Source organism: Thalassophryne amazonica, chromosome 3 (assembly GCF_902500255.1).
Source record: "Thalassophryne amazonica chromosome 3, fThaAma1.1, whole genome shotgun sequence".
Taxonomy (NCBI): Eukaryota; Metazoa; Chordata; class Actinopteri; order Batrachoidiformes; family Batrachoididae; genus Thalassophryne; species Thalassophryne amazonica.
In genome coordinates this window covers 10,037,800-10,065,404 of record NC_047105.1, presented here as the reverse complement: position 1 = coordinate 10,065,404, position 27,605 = coordinate 10,037,800, and the positions used below count along the sequence as shown (strand labels likewise).

General features: G+C 40.9%; 1 protein-coding gene across 2 annotated transcripts in view; it reads left to right on the top strand.

Annotated features, from left to right (window-relative positions):
* Window positions 1–27,605, top strand: part of phc2b (polyhomeotic homolog 2b (Drosophila)) — an 83,217-nt gene that overhangs the window by 20,354 nt on the left and 35,258 nt on the right. Inside the window, exons 3-7 of one of the 2 annotated variants that reach the window (XR_004559415.1) lie at window positions 940–1,101; window positions 1,277–1,351; window positions 2,902–3,063; window positions 7,745–7,879; window positions 8,018–8,312. Coding sequence is in view for 1 of the 2 variants with exons in the window: in XM_034165757.1 (XP_034021648.1) it covers window positions 940–1,101; window positions 1,277–1,354; window positions 2,902–3,063; window positions 7,745–7,879; window positions 8,018–8,312 (832 nt within the window). In the remaining variant the exon portion in view is untranslated. Of the gene's footprint in view, window positions 1–939; window positions 1,102–1,276; window positions 1,355–2,901; window positions 3,064–7,744; window positions 7,880–8,017; window positions 8,313–27,605 lie in introns of both variants that reach the window. The other variant, XM_034165757.1, reaches the window with a different exon arrangement.

Here is a 27,605-nt window from a genome sequence, read left to right as displayed (position 1 = left end):
GGTGGTCCACAGTATCATGTGCAATGCTAAGATGTAACGATAGCAAAACGGAAGATAACTCTGACTCCACTGACGGTAGTAAATCATTCACCATCTTAGTTAATAGCTGTTTCAGAGGAATGAGGAAGACCACTTTCTCAAACAGTTTTGATTTGAAAGCAAAGTTTGATACTGGTCTATTACTTGTCAAGAAGTCAGCATCCAAACTTGACTTTTTTAACAAGGGTTTAACCACTGCAGTTTTAAAAGAGGCTGGGAAAGCTCCTGATGAAAGTGATGTGTAGAATGTTCAATATATATATAAGGCCCTAATGTTGACCTTAAATATTTTAACCCAAGAGGGTTCAATAAACAAGTTCTACTTCAAGCTGCCATAACAATTTTAGTAAGGTCAGCCAGAGAAATAAGTTCAATTGTGGAGTATTGTGCATAGAATTTTGAGGCAAAAAAAAAAAAGAATTTCATCCATTTTGTAATAACTCTGTAACAAATGGTAAATGGACTGCATTTGCGCTTTTTCAACTGCACCAGATGCTCAAGACGTTTTACAATTATGCCTCACATTCAGCCAGTTGCACAGTAATGTCAGGGTGCTGCCATGCAAGGTGCTCACTACACACTGGGAGCAACTCGGGAATTAAGGACATTACACAAGGGCCCTTAGTGACTTTCTGGTCAAGCTGGGGTTTGAAACAAAGATCCTCTGGTCTCAAACCCAATGCTTAATCACTTGACCATCACCTCCCTAACATAACAAAATGTGGAAAAGTGAAGTGCTGTGAATACTTCTGGATGCACCGTATGTCAAAATGTGGGGGGTGTGTGGACCTTGGTTGGTAAAAGTTGATACAATTAAAGTAATCCAGTTAATTTTAGTTTTGATCTCCCTCTTGCAAAAGCCGTTCTGGGTCAATTGCTGAACCACTTGTTTGTCTCCAGGTCTTCCAGCAAGCATTACACAGGCAGCCTAACACAGCAGCACAATACCTGCAGCAGATGTATGCTGCCCAGCAGCAGCATCTGATGTTACAAACTGCAGCCCTCCAGCAGCAGCACAGCCTCAGCACCGCTCAGCTGCAGAGCCTGGCAGCCGTGCAGCAGGTCAGCACACGGCCCCCACACATTCTCACAGTGCACTGTGCAAAGCCAATGATAACACATTTCAGGAAATGGTATAATTTGGCAACTTCCTTTTTCAGTAGTGTTTTTGTTTCTGTGCTGCTTTGTCTGATCCATGTGCTTCCCTGTCTTTCTGTCTCTGTTTTCTGTATGATAGGCCAGCATTGCAGCTGGTCGGCAAAGCTCCTCACAGAACAGCACTTCAACCCAGCAAACAGGATCTACTCAAACTACAGTAAGTCCAGTTTTCAGTGTCCAAAAAGTCTCATAACTTCTGGAATTTAATTATTTTTAAGCCCAGATGTTTTCTAAGAACCGCATTGGTTCAGTAAAGTTATTTGATATTGGACTGTGTCCAATCGATATCCTCGCTTCATCAAGATCTTTGCCCATAGTCGGGCTCTCCTGAAGAAAATCATTGCTGCTGTGCAGTCCATGTTGTGCTTCTCCCTTCAGCTGTGATCTGAGTTTACATTGCTAATGCTGCGTTTACACATAATGACGACAAGTCACGAATGCCACGAAGTACACATTCTTGGCCGCTGATCACGAATGTGATTATTCGGGGCAGAGGCGTCAGGTGTCCTCAGGAACTGCTGCAAACCTGTTACCACACGTTTACGATTAATGGCACATGTTGCCGGAGAATTATCAGGAACCATTATGCACGGTCAAGAATAGTGTTACGTGCTATTGCGCGTAACAGCGCATCATTAAGTTCTGTCACGTTGTGAACGAGGTGAATTGTCTCCACACACACACCCATATTCATCCATCCAAATTCAGATCGCTCCAGTTTTTCAGAAGAACTTTGTGACTGCATGTGTAGTTGGGCTCTGTGCCATGGAGTGGCGCAGAGAGGAGGAGGAGGACAGCGCCAGATGTGTAGCTTCATGTGGCTCTCTTCTGGCGCATTTTCCCAAACATCAGGCACACGCAGCAGGTGGAACACCTGCAGGAGCACGGTGAAGAGCACTGAAATTTCACCCCAATAGAGCGCTTCGCTCTCAGACTGCAGGCTTACTTGTAGTTCCTAGGGTTTGTAAGAGTAGAATGGGAGGCAGAGCCTTCAGCTTTCAGGCTCCTCTCCTGTGGAACCAGCTCCCAATTCAGATCAGGGAGACAGACACCCTCTCTACTTTTAAGATTAGGCTTAAAACGTTCCTTTTTGCTAAAGCTTATAGTTAGGGCTGGATCAGGTGACCCTGAACCATCCCTTAGTTATGCTGCTATAGACTTAGACTGCTAGGGGGTTCCCATGATGCACTGAGTGTTTCCTTTCTCTTTTTGCTCTGTATGCACCACTCTGCATTTAATCATTAGTGATTGATCTCTGCTTCCCTCCACAGCATGTCTTTTTCCTGGTTCTCTCCCTCAGCCCCAACCAGTCCCAGCAGAAGACTGCCCCTCCCTGAGCCTGGTTCTGCTGGAGGTTTCTTCCTGTTAAAAGGGAGTTTTTCCTTCCCACTGTCGCCAAGTGCTTGCTCACAGGGGGTCGTTTTGACCGTTGGGGTTTTTACGTAATTATTGTATGGCCTTGCCTTACAATATAAAGCACCTTGGGGAAACTGTTTGTTGTGATTTGGCTCTATATAAATAAAATTGATTGATTGATTGATAGACTTTGTCCTGCAATGATATTGGCATCGCCAAGCAAGCACCACTGCTCTTATGATGCTTCTTTTTACACTGGCAGCTAAATGCATTGATTTCATAATCAGGTGTCTGCTTTTTGCATGAGATGCTGTATTCTGCAGTAACTGACCTTTCTTGACCGCACAGATCAACCTGACAACATCCCCAGCAGCAGCTCAGCTGATCAGCCGTGCTCAGAGCATTAGTTCTGCTCCCACCAGTATTTCCCAACAGGCTGTTCTGTTGGGTAGCCCATCCAGTCCCACTCTCACAGCCAGCCAGGCTCAGATGTACCTGCGTGCACAGATGGTGAGACGACACACAAGATACAAATACATAATTAAGTAGGCATGCTCCAGTTCAATTTTTTTTTTTTTTTTTTTTTGTCACCTCTGTCACAGTAAATTGTGCACTTCATCCTCAGTTTGCCGCTAGACGAGGTGGGAAGGCCACCAGGGAGGAGCGTGGCTTAATCTGTTCAGTCCCAGTGGGCTCATTTATAATCACAGATATGAATGTCCTGGATGTGCATAATATTCTGAAAATATTTAAGAGGTCACTGGTGGTCTTTACTTGGCCATACCTTAAGGTGTGTGATTTGATGTAGGAATATATTAATTTGTTGATGTCTGGTGTATTTGAGAGAAACTTGTTGCTTGTTTACAGCCATATGTGTTCTACCGTGTGACGATTCTGGTCCCAGGTGAAACAATTTTTTGCCAGTTTATGTTATCATTGGCTGCCGTATCTGTCAGGGTTTAAGTTGGGTCTGGACAACTTGTTTTATGTTTTCACCACTGATGAACTGATTCCATCTGCTCAATGTGATATTAATCAGTGAAATCAGTGGCTGCAAAGAAAACCTGCACCCTCTTAGCCCTTTCTGGAACAAGTTGCCCACCCCTGATATAGATTTCTTAAGTTTAGGGTGTGTGGTGTGTTCTCTCTCTCTACCTGCACCCTCTTAGCCCTAGATTTCTTAAGTTTAGGGTGTGTGGTGTGTTTTCTCTCTCTCTGTCTCTGTGTCTCTCTCTGTCTGTCTCTCCCAGCTAATTATTTTTATTTTATTTTTTTGCATTATTAAGAGTTTTGGAGCTTTGCCAAACCATAAGCCCAGGCAGTATGTGAAATCTTCAGTCTGCAGACAGGACATTCTTTTTTTTTCCTCTCTCTCTCTCTTACTGCACATTTCATTTGCACTAATTACGACTGTGATTTATTCAGTACTTAGTGTGTATTTCTACATATAGTACACAATGGCGCAATTTAGAACTAGAAATTTGGGGGGGGGACAAAGTGCAAGGCCCGCAGGGCCGAAGCCCATAGGCCAGGGGTCTGGGGGCCGCTTTAGGCCCCCAGAAGCCAACAGTTTCTAGATAAGCTCAGATGCATTCTGAGCATCCAGAACAGTAATTTTAATGTTTTGAGAAGACCATAAAGTGGACACCATTTGACTTATACAATTTGAAACTGTGGATATAAGTACTTTATTCTCAGAATAGCCAGCATTGATTTTTATTAACATCCTGGTGTAAATAAGGCATCACCACATGTGTAGAACTCAGAGTGATAGGTTGAGTTTTCATTAAAAAACTGCAATGTGGTAAAATGTATTCATAAATATGAAAGAACTGGCTCTTAATAATTAACTATCGCATACTGTATTTTTTTACTCAAGATTTGTTTTTGCATAAGTTTGAAAAAACAACAGATCTTAAGTTTAGAATAAATTACTTATGAATTTAATTTTCGAAGTGGCACTAATGACAACACTCATACTGAACATAATTTCACTTGCATAGACTGATTTTGGAGATCAAGCAATAATTGCAGATGGGATTTCTGAGGTCCCAGATAGCTTTTCTGATTTCCTTTTCTAGCTTTCAGAATTTAGTAAATTAGCATATGGTCCATTGATACAACCCCTGGCAAAAATTATGGAATCACCGGCCTCAGAGGATGTTCATTCAGTTGTTTAATTTTGTAGAAAAAAAGCAGATCACAGACATGACACAAAACTAAAGTCATTTCAAATGGCAACTTTCTGGCTTTAAGAAACACTATAAGAAATCAGGAAAAAAAAAATTGTGGCAGTCAGTAACGTTACTTTTTTAGACCAAGCAGAGGGGAAACAAATATGGAATCACTCAATTCTGAGGAAAAAATTATGGAATCATGAAAAACAAAAGAACGCTCCAACACATCACTAGTATTTTGTTGCACCACCTCTGGCTTTTATAACAGCTTGCAGTCTCTGAGGCATGGACTTAATGAGTGACAAACAGTACTCTTCATCAATCTGGCTCCAACTTTCTCTGATTGCTGTTGCCAGATCAGCTTTGCAGGTTGGAGCCTTGTCATGGACCATTTTCTTCAACTTCCACCAAAGATTTTCAATTGGATTAAGATCTGGACTATTTGCAGGCCCTATGTGTCTTTTTGCAAGGAATGTTTTCACAGTTTTTGCTCTATGGCAAGATGCATTATCATCTTGAAAAATGATTTCATCATCCTCAAACATCCTTTCAATTGATGGGATAAGAAAAGTGTCCAAAATATCAATGTAAACTTGTGCATTTATTGATGATGTAATGACAGCCATCTCCCCAGTGCCTTTACCTGACATACAGCCCCATATCATCAATGACTGTGGAAATTTACATGTTCTCTTCAGGCAGTCATCTTTATAAATCTCATTGGAACGGCACCAAACAAAAGTTCCAGCATCATCACCTTGCCCAATGCAGATTTGAGATTCATCACTGAATATGACTTTCATCCAGTCATCCACAGTCCACGATTGCTTTTCCTTAACCCATTGTAACCTTGTTTTTTTCTGTTTAGGTGTTAATGATGGCTTTCGTTTAGCTTTTCTGTATGTAAATCCCATTTCCTTTAGCCGGTTTCTTACAGTTCGGTCACAGACGTTGACTCCAGTTTCCTCCCATTCATTCCTCATTTGTTTTGTTGTGCATTTTCGATTTTTGAGACATATTGCTTTAAGTTTTCTGTCTTGACGCTTTGTCTTCCTTGGCCTACCAGTATGTTTGCCTTTAACAACCTTCCCATGTTGTTTGTATTTGGTCCAGAGTTTAGACACAGCTGACTGTGAACAACCAACATCTTTTGCAACATTGCATGATGATTTACCCTCTTTTAAGAGTTTGATAATCCTCTCATTTGTTTCAAGTGACATCTCTCATGTTGGAGCCATGATTCATGTCCGTCCACTTGGTGTAACAGCTCTCCAAGGTGTGATCACTCCTTTTTAGATGCAGACTAACGAGCAGATCTGATTTGATGCAGGTGTTTGTTTTGGGGATTTACAGGGTGATTCCATAATTTTTTCCTCAGAATTGAGTGATTCCATATTTTTTTTTTCTCTCTGCTTGGTCTAAAAAAGTAACCGTTACTGACTGCCACAATTTTTTTTTTTCCTGATTTCTTATAGTGTTTCGTAAAGCCAGAAAGTTGCCATTTGAAATGACTTTAGTTTTGTGTCATGTCTGTGATCTGCTTTTTTTTTTCTACAAAATTAAACAACTGAATGAACATCCTCCGAGGCCAGTGATTCCATAATTATTGCCAGGGGTTGTACTTATGTGTAGACACTAGTCTCTAGAGGCAACTATTTTTGGTTTCAAATCTGGGCAAATGCAGTCCCAGAAAATTCCGAATATAACAAACAAGAAACAGGTGTTGTAAACAAGTCAATGCTGCTAAAAATACAAACTTGCAGAAACAAAGATACTATTCTGACATGTTTTGCACATAAGACTGGCATAGCATGTTTCAAGTACACACATATGTCAGAAGGTGGGGGGGGGGGACATACCATATTCTGTCCCTCCTGGTTGAAATGGTGGGGGGGGACATGTCCCCCATCCCCCACCAAATTACGCCCATGGCCATACAGAGTGCAGTTCAAACCGAAGCCAAACTCCTTATTTGCTGTAGATACTTGGAAAATAATAAAGCTGGTTGTTGAGTTCAGCATTTACACAACAGCTGCACTGATAAATTAACAGTACAGCCTGTTGATAAAAACTCTTACAAAATGTGAATACTTTATAGGCTTTTTTTTTTTTTTGAATAAACATTCATTTAAAGTGCACGTCTTTTTTTTTTTTTTTTAAATATACAAACACACTGCTTCACTTTAAATGCATAATAGGTCCATTTCAGATGATCAGCATGGACCCCTTAAAAGGCTTTATTTTACTCAGTGTGTGGCTTTGTAAACTTGTAGTGTCGCTTGCTACATTAATTATGGGCATGCTTTATGGTCTTCTTCCCTGTTTTTTGTGGGAGCGTTACAGTGCCACCTACAACCCTGGCATATGTACTACAGCTTTAAACAAAGCCTCATTTTTTGTAATCGAATTATTCAAATTACTCGATCAATCGTTTCAGCCCTACGCCACACATTTCCATGGTCCTTTCATGTTTGATACATCTGAACGTAAGAGTGGAGACGGATGTACGCCACATTTTTGTGCGTACGCAGCCTTTGTACATAAGGCTCATGGTCTTTAAGAAATGTATTTGTAACCTTTTGGAGTGGTGATGAATAAACAGAGCCAGGAGGGAAACGTTTGATTTCTGGTCATGGTACCTGTCTGTGTCTTTGGACAAGACACTTGATCTGCATTGTCCCAGCCCACGCAGCTGTACATAGATGCTGGCGTTGGCGGGGGTGGGGGGGATCTGCTTCACTCTGCAGAATCCAGAGATGAACACCAACAGGCTTCTAGGCGTATATGAGACTTGCTTCTCTTTCCTTATATTGCAAGCTGAATGTGAGGTTGTAGATCCATTCCCTTGTAATTTTACTGAAAGACTGTACATAGAGACAGGTAAAGAGAAAAAAATCTACTGTAATAATTTTGTCATGGATTGAAAAAGCGGTTTGTTTTTGTTTGTTTGAGTGCATTTCATGAAAGAATCCATTTTTCTCATTTATTTTTTATCATTGTGTGACTGTTTCCAGGCCCAGCAGAGTAACCTTGTTCAAGTGGCGCGGAGTCTGGGCCGAGCCGTTCCTCTGTCCCCACAGCTAATCTTCACCCCCACAGCCACGGTGACGGCGGTTCAGTCAGATAGTTCTACACAGGCCTCCTCCCAGGTGCATAGTGTATATAGCCGCTGCAGATCAAATTTCAGGACCTACAGTACCTTTGTGAGATCATCACGTGTGTGATGATACACCAGTCAAGTAAGAGTTGTTACTGACTTCATGCTTTTGTGTCAATGTTTCCCCAAGAATCAGGTCCAGAACTTGGCCATCCGCGGCCAGCAGGGGGTGACCACGTCGCTGTCTCAGACTCAGACCTTGCAGGCTCTCAGTCTGAAGCAGAGTCCTGTTCCTATCCAGCCTGCCTCGCTGGTTAAGAGTCCCAGCCAGGGGAGCCAGGCCTCTGCAGGAGGGAAGGCCAGCTCCTCCGACAGCTCGGTTGAAGGAGGCAAAAAAGGGGACAGTGCAGCGGTCACTGAAGTCCGAGCTATAAACATGAGTCGCAGTGTCACAGCCGTTACTGCCCAGCCTTTAATCGCTCCAGGTATGTACTCTCACAGACTTTGGGGACACTAAAGTTCAACATTTGATAATGTCCATCTGCCCTCCTGTCCACTGATGTTCCTATGGTATCTTTTAGAAAGGCCAAGCTTCTCTTTTCAAACAACTCAGCCCCCCCATGACCAGCTTTCGCATTGTAATGTTGTTCCATATCTGTGTACACTTGAGTCCTCATACGTTATTATGCATTATGAGACACTTGTTGTGAGCCCAAACACATAAAAAAAAATACTGTAAAATTGTTCCCAAAAATTAGGATTTTTATGTGTAGCATCCAGTTGTGATTGTATGTTTTCAGCCACCAAACGTCTAGTAATTACATCCGCCAAGGACATAATAAAGTCACCTGCGTTCATTTATCTGTCTGTCTGTTAGCAGGTTTATGTCAAACTACCGCACAGATTTTGAAAAAAATTTCACCACGGATACATATTAAACCATGGAAGACTCCATTAAATTTTGGAGGTGATCTGGATCCATATGGGCGGACGTCAGAAATCTGATTCCTTTTGTTGTTGTTGTTGTTTTTGTCTTTTGGCTGCTCTCTGGGTCACCACAGCAGATAGAGGACAGATCTGCATTTGGATTTGGCACAAATGGCAACTCCAGTTCTATGTGGAGAAACACCATGAGGCCTTGGTCTTCTCAAGCCAAGTACTAATCAGGATCTTTTCTGCTTTACTTCTTAGATGTGACAGGATCAGCTGTACATCAAGCAGATTGGCTGTGCAGCCACCCAAACTTCTACTACCATTTAATTTCTTCTGCAGATCAGAGAGAGTCTCTTGTTGCCATATTTGAATGAGACTGTTGCACAGTAATAATGTCACTGCTTAAATCACAGTTAACTTCTATATTTTGGGACAGTTTGTTTTCACGCTAAGTGTAAAGTGTATTCGTGAACTGTCGAGACAGTCGCGACTTCCTTGTCAAGTGGAACTGTGCACCGTTCATCAATCTGTGCTTGAGCACAGAACTCAGTGTTCACACTACTGCATTTTGGGGTCATGTAGTTGATCTGGGTCCTGATTGCTGCTGTGAAAGCCCCCTCAGTGTCCGGCACTACAAATAATAATTTAACAGCTCTAGCATGTCGTTTGTATTTTTGTACTCAGGATGACCCTCATAAAAGCCGAGAAGTAATAATTGCTCTGTGGAGTGTTTTTGATTTTTGTTTTTGTGGTTCCACTTTTGTAGATGTTTGTTATTTTGTGTTGTACAGGAGGTTTATAGTTTCCTTTTTCAGTTGTGGATGAACTACCACACTGCCTCTAGTTGTTTTTTATTTATTTGTTTGTTTATTTATTATATGTATATCTCAGATGGATGTTTCAAACCTGACTCGGCTTCAGTCTTCAGGCAGGTGTCATGGAATCAGGTTTCTGTGTTTGGGATAATTGGAATTTTTTAAAGGCTTTATGTAGCTTTCTTTTGTGTCAGTGTAGCTTGTCAGAACATGCTTTACAAATGCATTTGGTGCAGGTGTGAAATGGGAAGCTTTGAAAGGCACGCTGCCTTTTCATATCGCCTACTGTGCGAGTGAAAGTTTTTTTTTTTTTATATATATATATTATTACCATCTCTTACCGGTTACAATTCCAGTTCCCCTCAAACCCGCTGCTGCATTACCTCCATGTAGCCTGTATGCACTGATTTGGGGACTTAAACGTGTAGCTTTATTGCAAACAGAAAATGACAACATTGTTGAAATCTTAGGAGTCTGATTCATACATCATGTGTTTATTTCCCAGTATGGACTCTGGAGTACTGCATCCAGAGTCAAGAAAGAAAGACCTGCCTGTTTTTGTGGCCATTAAAGGTCATTGTGGTATCATAAGGCAAGAATGTTAATGAGGTTCATGGATAAAATGTTTCTTTTTTTTTTTTTAAGTACTTAGAAAACTGACCTTTTTGTAGTGTCATAATGCACAAGTGTTAAGGATCAAAGGAAAACTCCTCTCTTAACAATGAAACACTCATTTTCCAAATGTCCTTAATATTTTTGAACATTAAATTTGTTAATTTTGAAAGAACACCATGCATAGCATTAAAATGTTTCAAAGGTCTTAAATTGTACCAACATAGAACATAAGGCTCAGTATTTACCAGTTGAAATAAACTCATGACACTGGGCCTGATGTAAGGGCATTTTTGTATTTTAATCTTAAATTTCTCTTATTCATAAAAAGGTTTCATACGTTTGCCACACCAGATTCAGCAAATGCTCTATTGGACTGCATGAATGCCACCCATGCATCGGCGCACATTCCCGGGGTCTCGTAACAGTTGGGTACGCAAAACACAAGATGTGAACGACACGTCACTTCCTGTGCAAAGATTGTAATCTATAGAAACAAATCTGACAGCAAAATTTTTATATCTGTGCAGAAACTGTGATACAAGTTGGATTGTTGGAAAAATGTGAGTGGCATCATTACATGTACAATGATACTGTCATAACTCGAATGTTTAATTTCACTGAATAACACACATCAAACGTACATCTACTTCAAGTTTTATTTGTGATAGCCAAAATTATTCTAATTATTCTACAAAGACTTTTCAGTTGTAATAGATATACAAGCCAAATTAGGGCCCATTTATTAAAAAAAAAACACGCTGAAATCGGCCCGCATCAATTTTTATTTTTTATTTTGGTGAAATCCATTTAAGGCAGTGCAGCTGGTGCAAGAATCGTCACGACCACTAGGTGGCAAATGTGTTTTGACCAAAGACGGTCATTGGAACCACGCAGTCAGCTGCTCCTTGTCACTCGCACACAGTATGCATGTTTATTACGCTACTATTGTACAGTACGCTAACTGTATTCAACATGGACACAAGATTTATTTTAATATCTTAAACTGCATTATCAATATTTCATTATTGCTGTCTCACACCCCAGCTGTTGAAAAGTAAATACATTTGTGGCATACATGACTATTATCATGATCATTTGCACAAGTTGTGAAGCAAATCAGTTGGTGTTTGCATTCTGAAATCAATTGTCACATACCTTTGAAATTTTACCAAAATGTAGCAAGCAGCATTTGCCAGCAGGAGATATTGTGCTCTGAGAGAACTTGTATTTATTTTTCTCTCTTTCCCTCCCCACACCACTGCTGTAACCACCAAACAAAACTGTTTTTTCTAGTCTCCGCCTCCTCTTCCTTTCAGTTTCCATAAGTAAACATTCATTGTGTTTAATTTGTAGGCTTATATATTAATGAGGTATTTTGTATGAACCATTTATGTTTGAATGTTGATGTGGAGAGGGCAGAATATGAGGCTGGTCAACAGGTGCGCAATTCCAAGTAGAGTGTGACTTCTAAAGAGGTCCTTGCTTGCAGGTGTGCATACAGATGATTTAGTTAAAAAAAAAAAAAAAAAATCCTCCATTTTTGGTGTATTATAAATGAGACCCCCGACTTGTGAATTGTCTTAAATAACAGCCCAATGATGCCACATAAAGTTGTGCATTGTGCCCCGGATGTGAGTGGTATCCATGCAGGAAAATTTAGAGGAGGAACTTTGTTGCGGGGTTGTCTGTGCCCACACGTGTTGACCATGCTGGGCTTCCTGGTAACGGGGGCATTCCAGCGGGAGCTGGCAGATTGGTCAGGAGTGTGCCAGTCAATCTTATTCGCCGATAAATGCGTGTGTAAAGTTGTGAACGTCGCACACTATCAGCCGCGGTGCACCTCACTTTTTTAACTTCAGTGTGTGTGTGCTGCTCTGAGATCACAGCATTTACGGCCTCAATCATGCTCCCACAAACATTTTTTCAGTTTCATGTTTATTTTGTTTGACAGAGTACCAAATAAACTATCCCTGCATCTCCACGCCATGTTCAGTCATCTGTAGCTCACACAGTATAATTTCTTTTCTGTGTTCATGTTGACTGATCTGACAGAGATGGATTCCCAGCTCCAAGGACCTATTTACATGAATTTGCATATTTAAATAGGGCAGTGGAAAGGGAAGAGCTTGCTACATCTCTGTGCGCTCAATTCCACGTTCAGTGGGATGTACAGACTGAACGTGCTTGGATCCATGCGTACGCACACTTTGATACATCTGGATATTTTTGTGCTTAATGCTGTTTTCTGGGTTTTAGCGTATGCCATGTTACAGTCGGAAATCCACGCAAGTCTTTGAACGTGAGGCCCTTAGTGCCTAGTGCACACACAAAAACCTTTGTTTCAACATGAACTGTAAGTGGCGTGTTTTCTACAATTGAATATTTGGTGTTAAATTTTAGTCTGAGCATTTATTTATTCATTTATTTTTAAATTACAGATATCCTGAAAAGAGTGAGAGTGTGTGTGCGTGTGTGCATGCACATGTGCCCAACTGTGTTGGGTTTTGTTGCAGTAATGAATTCACATAAAATTAAAGAGAGTATTGAAGCAGAGAATCTGGTTGAAAAATTAACATGGGTTGCTATAGCAGCAAGTCACAAGGGACTGGCATGCACATGAGGTTCTGTGGAGTTAATGTAATGTGGATCAGGAGGAGGGTCTGTGTGGTATCCTGATGGGGTTCAGATTATGATTAAAAAGCTTGCTGTGACTGTCATTGTGTGCTTTGATTTACAACCTAAATATGCAGCAGTCTTTTATTTTTTTTTAATCTTACATTCTGTTTGTAGTAAAAGTAAAAACTGACTGTTTAATTTATTACCATGCCATCTATGGCGAACAAATGTTATAATCTTATAACGTCCAGTGATTAAATGAAAAGCACTCACTGTCAGCAGGAGCATAGCATCTATCCAGTTTGCTATCACAGATGAGTTAAATTTTCTGTATTGGGATAGATTTAGTTACATATCAAAACTGAAACAGCAAAGACAAGCTTATACTCCCCTCTGATTGATCACCTATAAAGGTGCCGCAGTAACGTCACAGCTCCTTTCTGAAAAAAAAATCAGGGATTTTCAACTTTACAAGATCAGACTTGGGGCAGATTTTTGCATATATTTCAATAAAAATGTAGTTATGGGCTATAATAATTTACATTCCCTTGAATGAACCAACAATTATCTAATTCTTGAAGTTGTACTATTCAATTTATTCATAAAGTGCTAAATGACTTGACTACACATGAGTAAGGTTTAGGGCCCTGCTTTAACAGCAGAGGGCACAAGCCTATTGAGACATGTCCTAGCACATCTTGCTAGTTACACAGTGGGGAAATACTGACACAAGGCCAGTGCTGCATGCAAAAGGGTTGGGTCTACCTTCCTCTTTATTCTTGAGCATTTTGTAGTCCAAATATGGCATCAACCAATCAGTGGCACTTAATGTCCCTTTTAAACTGGACAGTCCTGGATACACAGTGCTGTAGTATAGAGGAAGCAGTTGCAAGTGAAATGGTTGCTGGCTGGTTAAAGGATGAATGAACTCCAGCCTTTCCAAAGGTGGAGCCTGCAGCAAGGTGAGGGTTGCATTTTATTAGCAATGAGTGTTTGTTTTAAAAAGACAAACATTAAACTAGTTTAACTGCAGACTGCTGAGTTATAAAAATAGTTTGGATGATTCTGCGCAGGTGCACTGTTTTCACTGGAGCATGGTGGAGGAGCAGGCAGCATGTGATTTAGTGGTGGTGCAGATACATGTAAAACAATTAGATATCCTTATGTCTGTCATGGTGTTTTTGACTGTGTTTGACTTTATCATGAAGTCTCCAGATATCTATCAAATGAATGTTCCCAACAGGTTTGAAGGAAATCTGTCTAGCTGTTTGTCTGTCTCTCTCTCTCACTCTCACACACACACACACACACACACACACACACACACACACACACACACACACACACACACACACACACACACACACACACACACACACACACACACACACACACACACACACACACACACACACACACAAACCAGTGAAAATGATGCTGTGCTTGCAGCTTTGTTGATGCACAGTGGGGACAAAAAAAATTTCACTTTATTTGCCACGTGCGGAGGAATTTGCGCATCGGGACGGAGCCGCTAATGGCGCGGGACAAAAAGCAATGCCGTGATGAAGCCTCACAGGGCATGTTGTGGCATGTCCAGCTCGTCCACAATTTCTCGGATAGTCACACGACTGAAAAGCCACCGAAAGCCGTCTGAATCTTTCGAATGGTGCAAGAGCTGGGCATGTTACAACATGTCCTGTGAGACCAACATGGAGGTGCTTTTGTCCCGCGCCATTAGTGGCTCTGTGGCAAATTCCTCTGCTTCTCTTTCCATGACAAAAACTCCTGTAACAGTGGAATGTGGTGAAAAAGTGGTATGTCCACATCTTCTGCCATTTCTCTGGTAGTCAGACGACGTCCCAGATCAACACAGCGTTCAGTTTGGAAATGATCTGGTCGTTTCAGCCTGTCAATCGCTGCTCGGAGTGCGGCGCGCCCTCAGCCATTGTGCGCCATCTTTAAACCGGTTGTAACACTCCTTAATTTGTGTGATCCCCATAGAATCGTCCCTGAAAGCTGTCTGAATCTTCCGAATGGTTTCCACCTGGCTGTCTCACAGTTTTTGGAAAAATTTGATGCAGCAAAGCTCCAAATCATTCAGACATTTTCCTCGCAATGAAAATCCAATGAGGGGGGGTGGACCACTGCTCACTCAAAGCGTGCTCACAGGCGAATGACGCAACCGACAGGCGTGGAAAAAACTCACGCATGCGCACGAAGGTTCAAGCTTGGCTGATGCAAGTGCACATGATTCAAATCCATATAGTTTTTGCAAAAAATAAAAAGGTTGGATAGTTTTCTAACAGACCTCGTATATTAGGTGTGTCACAACACATGTATCTGAATTGAACCGTGTAGTACACACGTGACTGTTTGATGCACAGAACTGTACACAGAATACACGGTATGATTCTGCAGAGCGTGTTTATAAACGTGCTTATTTGTTTCCATGCAGTCGCTAACATAACGAGTTCATAGACTGTATTCCTCTTGTCTCGTACTCTGTGCAGGAGGCGGCGTCAGCCTGCTATCTGTGTGTGAGGTGATCGGAGAGAACTGTGAACCAGCCATTTAAAGCAAGCGACAGCATTATTCCACCCATAAACTTTGAAAGTATGGAATTGGTTAATTGACCTACTTCCAAAGTATCAACCTAAAAGTGAAAGCGTACCCATCAGCATTTGTGTTGAATCACCGTCTTCATATGAGATCAGTTTGCTGCAACACCGCCAACTTATTATATGAATTAGTGTAAAGTTTCATGGATGAGACGGCTGCCAGATAGTGACACTGCATATAGTGATTTCAGATCTGTACAGAGTGAGGTTTTGAGATGCCGCCATTTGGCCTAAAATCTGTTGAACCTAAAATGGACAGAAAATTGAAGATGAACTGACTCAACACGTCGCACAACATAAAACAAACCAAAAAAAAAAAAAAAACAGATCACAGTGTGCTGCACAGTAAACTGATCCAACACGAATGACAAGAGATGTAGTACAATTAATAAACATTGAGTGAAAAACGAGTTTACGTTTACATTTTGTCGCACAGTGTTAGTGTCTGATGGCAGCTCTCCGCTGCTCTGATTAAAGTATACAAGGTTTTTTTTTATTTATTTTTACATGGGAGCAAATGCTATGTCCATCCAATATTAATAGGTTTTTAACCCTTTAAACATTATGGCCAATGGATAACATTAAATGGCATGAAATGTCTCATCCATTGACACATATTATTAGACATGAAGACAGAAATTACCTAATTCGAATTGGGGAGTGACTTTATTATTTTAAAACTCATTCGTCCATGTGAATAAAGATGTATTTTCAATGAAGATCAGAAGAATTTTCAAAAACCAAACTCGTACCGAACCATGATGTGTGAAACAAATCATGACTTATGTCTACTGTGACACCCCTCATGGCTCAGAATAATTTACTTTGTCTTATTTGGTACTGTGGCTGTGAAGTACTTTTTTTTCAGTTGGATTTGTGTGTGGGGTATTTAAAAAAAAAAAACAAAAAAAAACAAACAAAAAAAAAAAATCAAAAACAATGGCTCAGGTCTTACTGTTGCCGTCTTGTTTTGGGTCACTATGTATTGTACAAAACTTTGCCAAAGCAGCATTCAGTGAGAATGTGGAAACTCAGGGATTTTCCAGTGCTGGGTGCTGGAAACTCATCACGACCATATACAGTCTTCAGCCTGGACACATTGTGCAACAATGTAGAAATGGAGATACGCATAAGATCTATCTGCACACATGCATATCTGAGTGGGAGAACAGGCCAGTTCCGCACCGTGAGGTGTGTGTGTGTGTGTGTGGAGGAGGCGTGAGTCATTCCACAAGAAAAGAAGGGAAATGGCATTTAAATGATTTCTCCTGTCTTCCTCTTCTTCCAAGACTATTCTGTTCCTCATTAGGGGCCTGAGAAAACTGTCAAAACTCATGAGAAGCGTTGGTTGTATCTGGTATATACAGACTAAGAAATCCCCCTCCTTAATTCAGACTGTAACGCCAAAAGTCTTACAACCTCATGAGTGTTGTCCATTCAGAGGCCTAAAATTGATTTCTTGAACCATTTTTGGTGCTTTTTTATTTGTGGTTGTCACATGTCTGCAGTCTTCACTCAAAGTGCATATATCTACTAAAGGAAATGTCAAATGAGCTGACTATTCTAAATAAATGAATAATTATGAAAATATTGATGAATTGTGCCTTATTTTTGGTGTGATATGCCCTGAGTAATTAAGGCATGAACATGGAAATTACAACCCTAATTCCAGTGAAGTTGGGACGTTGTGTAAAGTGTAAATAAAAACAATACAGTGATTTGCAAATCCTCTTCAACCTATATTCAATTGAATACACCACAAAAACAAGATATTTCATGTTCAAACTAATAAACTTTATTGTTTTTGTGCAAATATTTGCTCATTTTGAAATGGATGCCTGCAACATGTTTCAAAAAAGCTGGGACAGTGGTATGTTTACCACTGTGTTCCATCACCTTTCCTTCTAACACTCAGTAAGCATTTGGGAACTGAGGACACTAATTGATGAAGCTTTGTAGGTGGAATTCTTTCCCATTCTTGCTTGATGTACGACTTCAGTTGATCAACAGTCCAGCATCTCCGTTGTCATATTTTGCGCTTCATAATGCGCCACACATTTTCAATGGGCGACAGGTCTGTACTGCAGGCAGGCCATTCTAGTACCCGCACTCTTTTACTATGAAGCCCTGCTGTTGTAACGTGTGCAGAATGTGTCTCGGCATTGTTTTGCTGAAATAAGCAGGGACGTCCCTGAAAGAGACGTTGCTTGGATGGCAGCATGTGTTGCTCCAAAACCTGGATGGACCTTTAAGCATTGATGGTGCCATCACAGATGTGTAAGTTGCCCATGCCATGAGCACTAACACAACCCCATACCATCACAGATGCTGGCTTTTGAACTTTGCGCTGGTAACAGTCTGGATTTGTCTTTTAACTCTTTTGTCCAGAGGACACAACATCCATGATTTCCAAAAACAATTGAAATGTGGACTCATCAGACCACATCACACTTTTCCAATTTGTGCCTGTCCATTTCAAATGAGCTCAGGCCCAGAGAAGGCGGCGGTGTTTCTGGATGTTGTTGATGTATGGCTTTCACTTTGCATGGTAGCGTTTTAAGTTGCACTTGTAGATCAAATCAATTTTATTTATATAGCGCCAAATCACAACAGTCACCCCAAGGCGCTTTATAGTATTGTAAGGCAAAAGTCATACAGTAATTACAGAAAAACCCCAACGGTCAAAACGACCCCCTATGAGCAAGCACTTGGCGACAGTGGGAAGGAAAAACTCCCTTTTAACAGGAAGAAACCTTCAGCAGAACCAGGCTCAGGGAGGGGCAGTCTTCTGCTGGGACTAGTTGGGGCTGAGGGGAGAGAATCAGGAAAAAGACATGCTGTGGAAGAGAGCAGAGATCAGTCACTAATGATTAAATGCAGAGTGGTGCATACAGAGCAAAAAGAGGTGAATAAAAAGAAACACTCAGTGCATCATGGGACCCCCCAGCAGTCTAAGTCTATAGCAGCATAACTAAGGGATGGTTCAGGGTCACCTGATCCAGCCCTAACTATAAGCTTTAGCAAAAAGGAAAGTTTTAAGCTTAATCTTAAAAGTAGAGAGGGTGTCTGTCTCCCTAATCCGAATTGGGAGCTGGTTCCAGAGGAGAGGAGCCTGAAAGCTGAAGGCTCTGCCTCCCATTCTACTTTTACAAAACCTAGGAACTACAAGTAAGCCTGCAGTCTGAGAGCGAAGCACTCTATTGGGATGATATGGTACTATGAGGTTAAGATAAGATGGGACCTGATTATTCAAAACCTTATAAGAAGAAGAATTTTAAATTCTATTCTGGAATTAACAGGGAGCCAATGAAGAGAAGCCAATATGGGTGAAATATGCTCTTTCCTTCTAGTCCCTGTCAGTACTCTAGCTGCAGCATTTTGAATTAACTGAAGGCTTTTCAGGGAACTTTTAGGACAACCTGATAATAATGAATTACAATAGTCCAGCCTAGAAGAAATAAATGCATGAATTAGCTTTTCAGCATCACTCTGAGACAAGACCTTTCTAATTTTAGAGATATTGCGCAAACGCAAAAAAGCATTCCTACATATTTGCTTAATATGCGCATTGAAGGACATATCCTGATCAAAAATGACTCCAAGATTTCTCACAGTATTACTGGATGTCAGGGTAATGCCATCCAGAGTAAGGATCTGGTTAGACACTATGTTTGTAAGATTTGTGGGGCCAAGTACAATAACTTCAGTTTTATGTGAATTTAAATGCAGGAAATTGGAGGTCATCCATGTCTTTACGTCTGAAAGACATTCCTGCAGTTTAACTAATTGGTGTGTGTCCTCTGGCTTCATGGATAGATAAAGCTGGGTATCATCTGCGTAACAATGAAAATTTAAGCAATGCTTTCTAATAATACTGCCTAAAGGAAGCATGTATAAAGTGAATAAAATCGGTCCTAGCACAGAACCTTGTGGAACTCCATAATTAACCTTAGTCCGTGAAGAAGACTCCCCATTTACATGAACAAATTGTAATCTATTAGATAAATATGATTCAAACCACTGCAGCGCAGTGCCTTTAATACCTATGGCATGCTCTAATTTCTGTAATAAAATTTTATGGTCAACAGTATCAAAAGCTGCACTGAGGTCTAACAGGATGAGCACAGAGATGCGTCCACTGTCTGAGGCCATAAAGATCATTTGTAACCTTCACTAATGCTGTTTCTGTACTATGATGAATTCTAAAACCTGACTGAAACTCTTCAAATAGACCATTCCTCTGCAGATCAGTTAGCCGTTTTACAACTACCCTTTCAAGAATTTTTGAGAGAAAAGGAAGGTTGGAGATTGGCCTATAATTAGCTAAGATAGCTGGGTCAAGTGATGACTTTTTAAGTAATGGTTTAATTACTGCTATCTTAAAAGCCTGTGGTACATAGCCAACTAATAAAGATAAATTGATCATATTTAAGATGTAGCAACGAACTGTGTTAACTGACAATGGTTTTCTGAAGTGTTTGTGAGCCCACGTAGTAAGATCCTTTACACAATGCCAGTTTTTAATGCAGTGCTGCCTGAGGAATCGTTGGTCACGGGCATTCAGTGTTGGTTTTCGGCCTTGCCGCTTACATGTAGGAAGTTCTCCAGATTCTCTGAATCTTCTAATTATATTATGGACTGTAGATGATGGAATCCCTAAATTCCATGCAATTGAACATTGAGAAACATTGTTCTTAAACTGTTGGACTATTTTTCATGCAGTTATTCACAAAGTGGTGATCCTCACACCATCTTTGCTTGTGAATGGCTGAGACCTTTGGGGATGCTCCTTTTATACCCAATCATGACACTCACCTGTTTCCAATTAGGTGTTTTTTGAGCATTCATCAACTTTCCCAGTCTTTTGTTGCCCCGTCCCAACTTTTTTTTAAATGTGTTGCAGGCATCCATTTCAAAATGAGCAAATATTTGCACAAAAACAACAAAGTCTATCAGAACATTAAATATCTTGTCTTTGTGGTGTATTCAATTGAATATAGGATGAAGATTTTCAAATCACTGTATTCTGTCTTGATTGACATTTTACCCCACGTCCCAACTTCATTGGAATTAGGGTTGTAGCTTGATTTTTTTTTTTTTTTTTTTTTTTATCTGCTGCTGAAAAATGCTCAAATGTTTGCCTGTCAGAAAAGTCGGTTTCAGTTTAATCGTGTGAGGGACCACTCCCTCAGAGACTATCATTGTATTTTTGTGAATACAAAAAACAACCTAGATTGATGTGCTGTCGCAAGTTCAGGCATGAAATTAAGTGCGGATAGAGGCAACGGAGTGACCTTGAGCTAGCTAAAAGTCGGTCCCCAAGGTTGCGTAATGATTATGGATAAAAGTGCCTATTAATCTGTCGTGTATTTTTCTGACACACACTGGGTACATTTACTTTTATCAGCTATATCGGTACTGACACAAGTTAATGACTTGTAAGAAATCATTTCTAACTTGGTATATCAGTTTCTAAATGATGACATTGACTGGAGTGAGACTTGCACTTTAGGTTTTTGAATGTGATACATCTTGGCTAAGTGGGAACTGTAATCCTCAGGAAAAAATGGACTCACCACTCAGAGGCTGTTTAATTTTTGTTGTTTTTGTAAATCATTGTTTCTTCAAGTGATTATTTCTTTCATGGAGTAGGTGACTTTTAATGGTATCACAGTGCTTATGTAAAAACAAAAAATATAACTACAATTTGTTACAAGCTCCATGATACAATTATCGTCATTTGCAATGGATTGTTCCACCCCTAGAAGAAAACAGTTGCATTAGGTTAAAGAAAAGCAAATATGGAGTGTAGATGAATGCATAAGTGACATTCAGCGATGAATCATAAATCTGTGTTGACCAGACAGACAAAAATGGAACTTTTGTCTGGTGCTCTCATTTATTAGATGATATAAACAAATTTCTCATTTCTGATGTGAGGTTGCATGTCGGTGGGGTGGTGGCAGTTATTACCTCTGCAGTCAGTACTCTGACACTTCTCACATTCAGGCAATAGAGAATTGGTTTGGTGATGAAATCATATTTCAGCATGATAATGCAGCTTGTCAATGAGCAAAGGAGGTTAAAGCTCATCTACTGGAAATCTCAGAAGTGACCAACAAACAGTCCACATTGCAATCTAACCCAGTTTATGGGAATTTAAAAAAAAAAAATAGACAAAAGATTTTGTACATGGCAGGTTTTCATCCAGCAAAGCTGATCACACTGGGCTCTGACTTTTAGACATTAGTTGGAGACAGGAATTTGCGATAGAACACGTAAATGAGCGACAAATTTCCGGTTGGTATCTCACTGAAATCGCATGTTTATGAACAAACTGCTCAGGATGGCTGTGTGCTGCTATGATACTGCTGTAATATGTTATGTGAGAAGAGACTGTGGAAATATCCCAGACTGTAGGCATGGGGGAAAAAAGCACTATAAACAATAAAATGACAACAACAATAATAATAATAAATGGTTTGCATAGTGGCAACACACTCACTGATGGCAGATGCGTGCAGCAGAGTGGACCCCCTCCCCCCCGCCACTTCTTCTCATTGGTAAATCCACTCTCCAGCATTGAAGGAGTTGATACAGACGTCCTCCTCAGTTTTCGGGAATGAGCAGTATGCGCTCCTCTCAGTGCACGGGCTGAGGGGCTTGTCTGGATGACTACTTCTTCCACACACAGCCAGGAATGACCACCTCTCTGTACATGATTTGCTTGAGAATAAAACATCCCCTCACAAAGGTCTTGCGATTCTCATGTTATAAGTTGGGGAGACTACGACACCTGCGACAGCCCTGTAAATATGTCGCAAGGATCTTTGTCACCTCGCCAAATTTGAACTGTTCAAAATTCAAGCGCAATGCGTGTGAAGCTCTGTGACACGTGCGAGGGGATAGCTACACCCAGCAAACGTACCCCATTCACAAGCTGTTGAAGCCCAGTGAGACATAGTACCGTAACATCTGTTGAAGGAAGTTTGAATGGGCTTGATGGAGAATATTTTTCAGTGCTGAAGTCCACACCCCACAAAATTCATAAAAGCCTGATGATGAGCAACAATGTGCTCTGATTCTTTTTGTTTATGATTAATAGCATTCATCCTGTTCTTGTTACCTAGTTTGGGAACAGCTGCCTAAGGGCAACGTTTTTGTCTTTTGAGTAGCATGTCGTAACGAAAGGAATCAGTTGAGGTGGCTTGGGCATCTTTTCCGGATGCCCCCTGGACGCCTCGCTGGAGAGGTGTTCCGGGCACGTCCCATTGGGAGGAGGCCCCGGGGAAGACCCAGGACACGCTGGAGGGACTACATCTGTCGGCTGGCTTGGGAACGCCTTGGTGTTCCCCCGGAGGAGCTGGGGGAGGTGTGTGTGGATCGGGAGGTCTGGGCGGCTTTGCTTGAGCTGCTGCCCCCGCGACCTGACTCCGGATAAAGCGGAAGAAGATGGATGGATGGATGGAATAGCATGTTGTGTAATTGTTTTTCTGCTTCACCAATACAATGTTATACTAATATCAAAGTGTATCACGTCTACACAGATTATCATTGCACGAAACATTATGCTCAAATGCTTTTTAGCATATCTTTGTTTTAAACTGGACTAATAACAAGCAGCGTTTGTTTCCCACAGCAGGCCACATACTGCAGTTATTGCTTTGCAGGGAAACTTTGAAACCGGATGAAGCCTATCCCACACAAAATAGCTCAAAAAGAAAAGAGGGGAGGGGAGAGGAGGGCGTGTGCATTGGGGGGGGGGGGTGTGCTGATGTTCTTGGATTTGTTCAGAGGATTATTAAGTCACCAAATTCTGTCCTTTTCTTGTCCTGTAGCAGGAGCATCTGTACAGCGGTAGTCTATAGAAACCACTTGTGTAGCCATAACACTGAGTAAATTATTCCCACTGGTTTTTAAGAGCTGTTACAGATCAAGGAGCAGCAATGTGGCAGAGACCGACTGACTCATCGTCCTCTATAACGAAGCCCGCTGAGAGTTGGCTCTCTGTACATGCCTTCCCAAGGCCTTTCTAATGTTAGACTTCCCTGGGGCTGCTTCTGGGTTTTGCATTTAGACCTGTTGCCACGATATAAGATTGATTTGCTGTGTCTCAGGTTTCGGGCAAATTATGGGCTCGGGGTGTCTTTTTTGCTCACAGAAACACTGACGGGTGGTGATGGGCCATTTTCAACAGCTTTTGTGAATAATCGTCTGGTCAAAACTCTGGCTGAGTGTTGCAGGCTGTCAGCAGGCAGCACACAGGTGACAGGAGCGTGACAAAACAACTTAATATGCATTCATCTTTAACTGTTGTGCTTGTTACGTACACCATTTTATATGGTGGACACAGTGTTCACATTATGAGCATGTGAAATAAATTATAGTCTGTAGCAAGTAGTTTTTGTTTCTTTGTTGTGTGGGGTTGGTTGGTGGTGTGTGTGTTGTTGACTTTTTAACTGCATTTGTGAAATGTAGTGTTGAAGACGGAGAATTTTTAAAGCCTTTTTGTTTCATCAGCTATATCTTATTAAACGCCAACCTCCAGCTGTCTAAAAGGAAGCAAACCCAGTAGTGGATAATCTTGCAGTTCCTTGAATGGCCACTTGAGGCTGGCTCTCTAAGAAAACTATTTTCCATACAAGCTTATGTTAAAATGCCCAACTGCATGGCTTAAAATACATTACCTTGATGAGTTAACATGCTTTAAGCCATAGTGTTATGAATAACTGGGGCATGGTTGTTTTGAGTGACAGGCAGCATGTGCTGTAAGCAGAGTCTAGAGCCCCCCTAGTAGTAGCTGCTAGTTGTTATGGACAGACCAGGGATGAAAATTGGGTCACTTTTGAGATCAGTGCAGATCCGTTGTTGTAAAATTGCCTTAGTTGTTGTATCTGTATTGTTATTTAGGTCAGATTTGGTCACTCCCAATGCACTGTTATGTTCGGTCACATTAGCGGAGGACTGTAGTTATTTTTTGGTACCGACAACACCGTTTTTAAAGTAGAATGCATTTGTGAAGAAGATGAGCTATGTATTTGCAGAGGGTTTTCTGTTTTATCAGTGATGGATGTTACATGGGGTTGATAGCGATTCCTACCAAGTGGGGATGTTTTTAAGTGGCATTATTATTTCAGGTGGGATTGGCTTGATTGTGTTGTGCAAATCAAGCTAGCAGGAAGTGAGGAGACTGTTGATTGCATCCTCTGCGAATGTGTTCGCAAGATCGATGTGCCTGGAAAAGTGTTCTGCAGTTTCTGCCATGATTCCATTACTTACGTCTCACGCAGCATGAAAGCATTGGAAAGTCATGTCACTAGCAGTAAACATTCTAAAGTGATAAAGACCAGACGGATGAACTATACGCTGCCAGGTTCTATTAAATCCTCAACAGCATTGTATGGTGTCCATCCGTTTTTTCAAAGATGTAAAGACAAGACCAGAGGTGGCCAAAACGATCATATCTGTAGGTGACGGGTCAGAAAATTAAGAAGTAGACTGAAGTATATTTATGTAGTACATGTGAAGTAAAGTGGTTGTGCATTACTTTGTTGAAAAGATAGATTTGTATATTCTTGTGAGAATGCTTCCAGAGGACTGATTTTGAATAAGGATTTTTTTTTTTTTTTTTCTTTTTCTTATCAAAATGGGTGCTGCACTCACTGCAGTTTATTTTCTGGGATAGCCCTAGATTGCATCTCAGAGCTTCTAGAATTCCAACATTTTCGGGGGTGGGGGCATGCTACCCGACCCTTCTAGTAATGTTGAGTTTCAGGTTTTTTGGTTTTTCACTACTTTCATTCCTGGGACAGACCATGGCTGTCCTTTCTGAGCATTTTATCACAAATATCTGTATTAATATGGCTTGGTGTGCAGTTAATTGTCTTAACAAACCGTCCAAGAAGTCTGCTACAGTATTTTTGGTGAGTGAAATTTTCGTTCATGTTATTTATGCTTGCACTCTTAGTAGGTCTCAGTAGTTTGATGACATTGGCTCCACCTTGTCTCCAGAGTTACAGCAGCAATATGCCAGTCAGGGTTCTAGCTGGAACCATTTTAGTACTGGGTAAATTGTGTGATAGCAGGTCACGGCATTGCCCCCTGAAGTAATAGGGTTTTATACCTCTAAAATGTTATTGGCAAGCCCTATTTTAACCCATTTTGAGTGGTTTTGGATGTATTGAAAGCAATAATAATAGACAAAAAAAGACGTTTGTGTTGTAATATTTATAAAACCAAAGTTCTTTTTAAAATGTTTCTGATAAAGTCTAAGTTAAATAAATAACGTTGAAAAGGTTAAAAACATTGTTTGATGGGCATGTAGAATTTGCTATTTTTCTTCATTAATCCAGTGAAGCAGGCAGAGTTTTTCTGTCATGACAGTTTTTTCCCAACATATTTCAGTGAGAGAGAATTACTTAAACAAACAAACAAAATAACCACTAATTGTCTTGTCTGAACAAGAGCTGAATGAGGCCCCCCCCCCCCCGTGCGCACTCTTTCCTGCTCCTTTCTCCTCCTCTTCGCTATCACCGTTCCTCCGAGCTTTTTGGAAATGAGAGCCTTTAAACTGTAAAATAAACCTTAAATTTGTGAATGTCAACATCTACCAACACTGACACTTTGGATTATTTTAATGAAACATTTTAATGGAGTTTTTTTCCTTTAAATCAGAGAGGATTGAGAGTAGGGATGGCACCGATCTGATCCCGGAACAGTATCTGGTTCCGATACCGACGTAATTCACGTATCGGAAAATACCGATCCAACCCAAGACATTTTCCGATATTGGAGAAGAGACACTGTGAATCCTCTCAACTGCTGTTTGCTCTCAGCTTGTTTACTGCCGAGCGGGGGGAGGAGAAGAGGGGGGAGGTTTTTTGAAGCCGGGCTGTTTGAGAGATTTGATGTAATCCTTCAAAGCCTATATAAAGTGAATCTTGATTCGGGTCCGGATCACCTCCAAAATTTATTGGAGTCTTCCATGGCCTAATATGTATCCATGGTGAGAATCCATGAAGTAGTTTTGGCATAATCTTTCAAAGTCTATATCAGACTGACCGTGTGTGTGTGTGTGTGTGTGTGTGTTCATGTTCGAGCATGTGCGCTTTCAAGGGCCCCAGTGACCTCCCCCTTGGTGCCCCCAGTCACCACACCAAGTTTGGTATTGATTGCTTAAATAAATAAAATTATATATATATATATATATATATATATATATATATATATATATATACACACACAGGAACCAACTGACCTGATGTTAGTCATGATGTTTTTGTGTGTTGCAAAGCTAAGAACTTGGTTCTATAAAGCTTTGATTCTAGTTCAGGCCAACGTTAGTTGCACACAGTAGCTGCTGATGGTGAGCAGCGGGCGACCCGCACAGTTGTGAAGATAATGGACTTTGGTATCTCCTGGGCACATGGGTTCCACACTTGGCGGGGACTGGCAGAAAGCAGCCTCTGGGTCATCTGCCTTTGAGACTGTGAAATGCCCGGGAACAGCTTATAAAATCATCAAGAGGTCACTGGAAAAATGTGTTTGGCGAGGCTGATATCTTTGAAGAATGAGCGTGCAAGACCCTGCAAGGCTTACTGACAGTGGGGAAAATAAGTATTTGATCCACTGTCAATTTTGCAGGTTTTCCCAGCTGCAAAGAATGGAGAGGTCTGTAATTTATCATAGGTACACTTCAACTGTGAGAGACAGAATCTAAAAAAAATATCCAGAAAATCACATTGTATGATTTTTTTTAAATAATTAATTTTCATTTTATTGCATGAAATAAGTATTTGATCCCCTACTAACCAGCAAGAATTCTGGCTCTCACAGACCTGTTAATTTTTCTTTAAGAAGCCCTCTTATTCTGCACTCTTTACCTGTATTAATTGCACCTGTTTGAACTTTTTACCTGTATAAAAGACACCTGTTCACACACTCAATCAATCACACTCCAACATGTCCACCATAGCCAAGACCAAAGAGCTGTCTGTGGACACCAGGGACAAAACTGTAGACCTGGACAAGGCTGGGATGGGCTACAGGACAACAGGCAAGCAGCTTGGTGAGAAGACAACAACTGTTATGATTATTTATTAGAAAGTGGAAGAAACACAAGATGACTGTCAATCTCCCTCGGTCTGGGATTCCATGCAAGATCTCACTTTGTGAGGTAAGG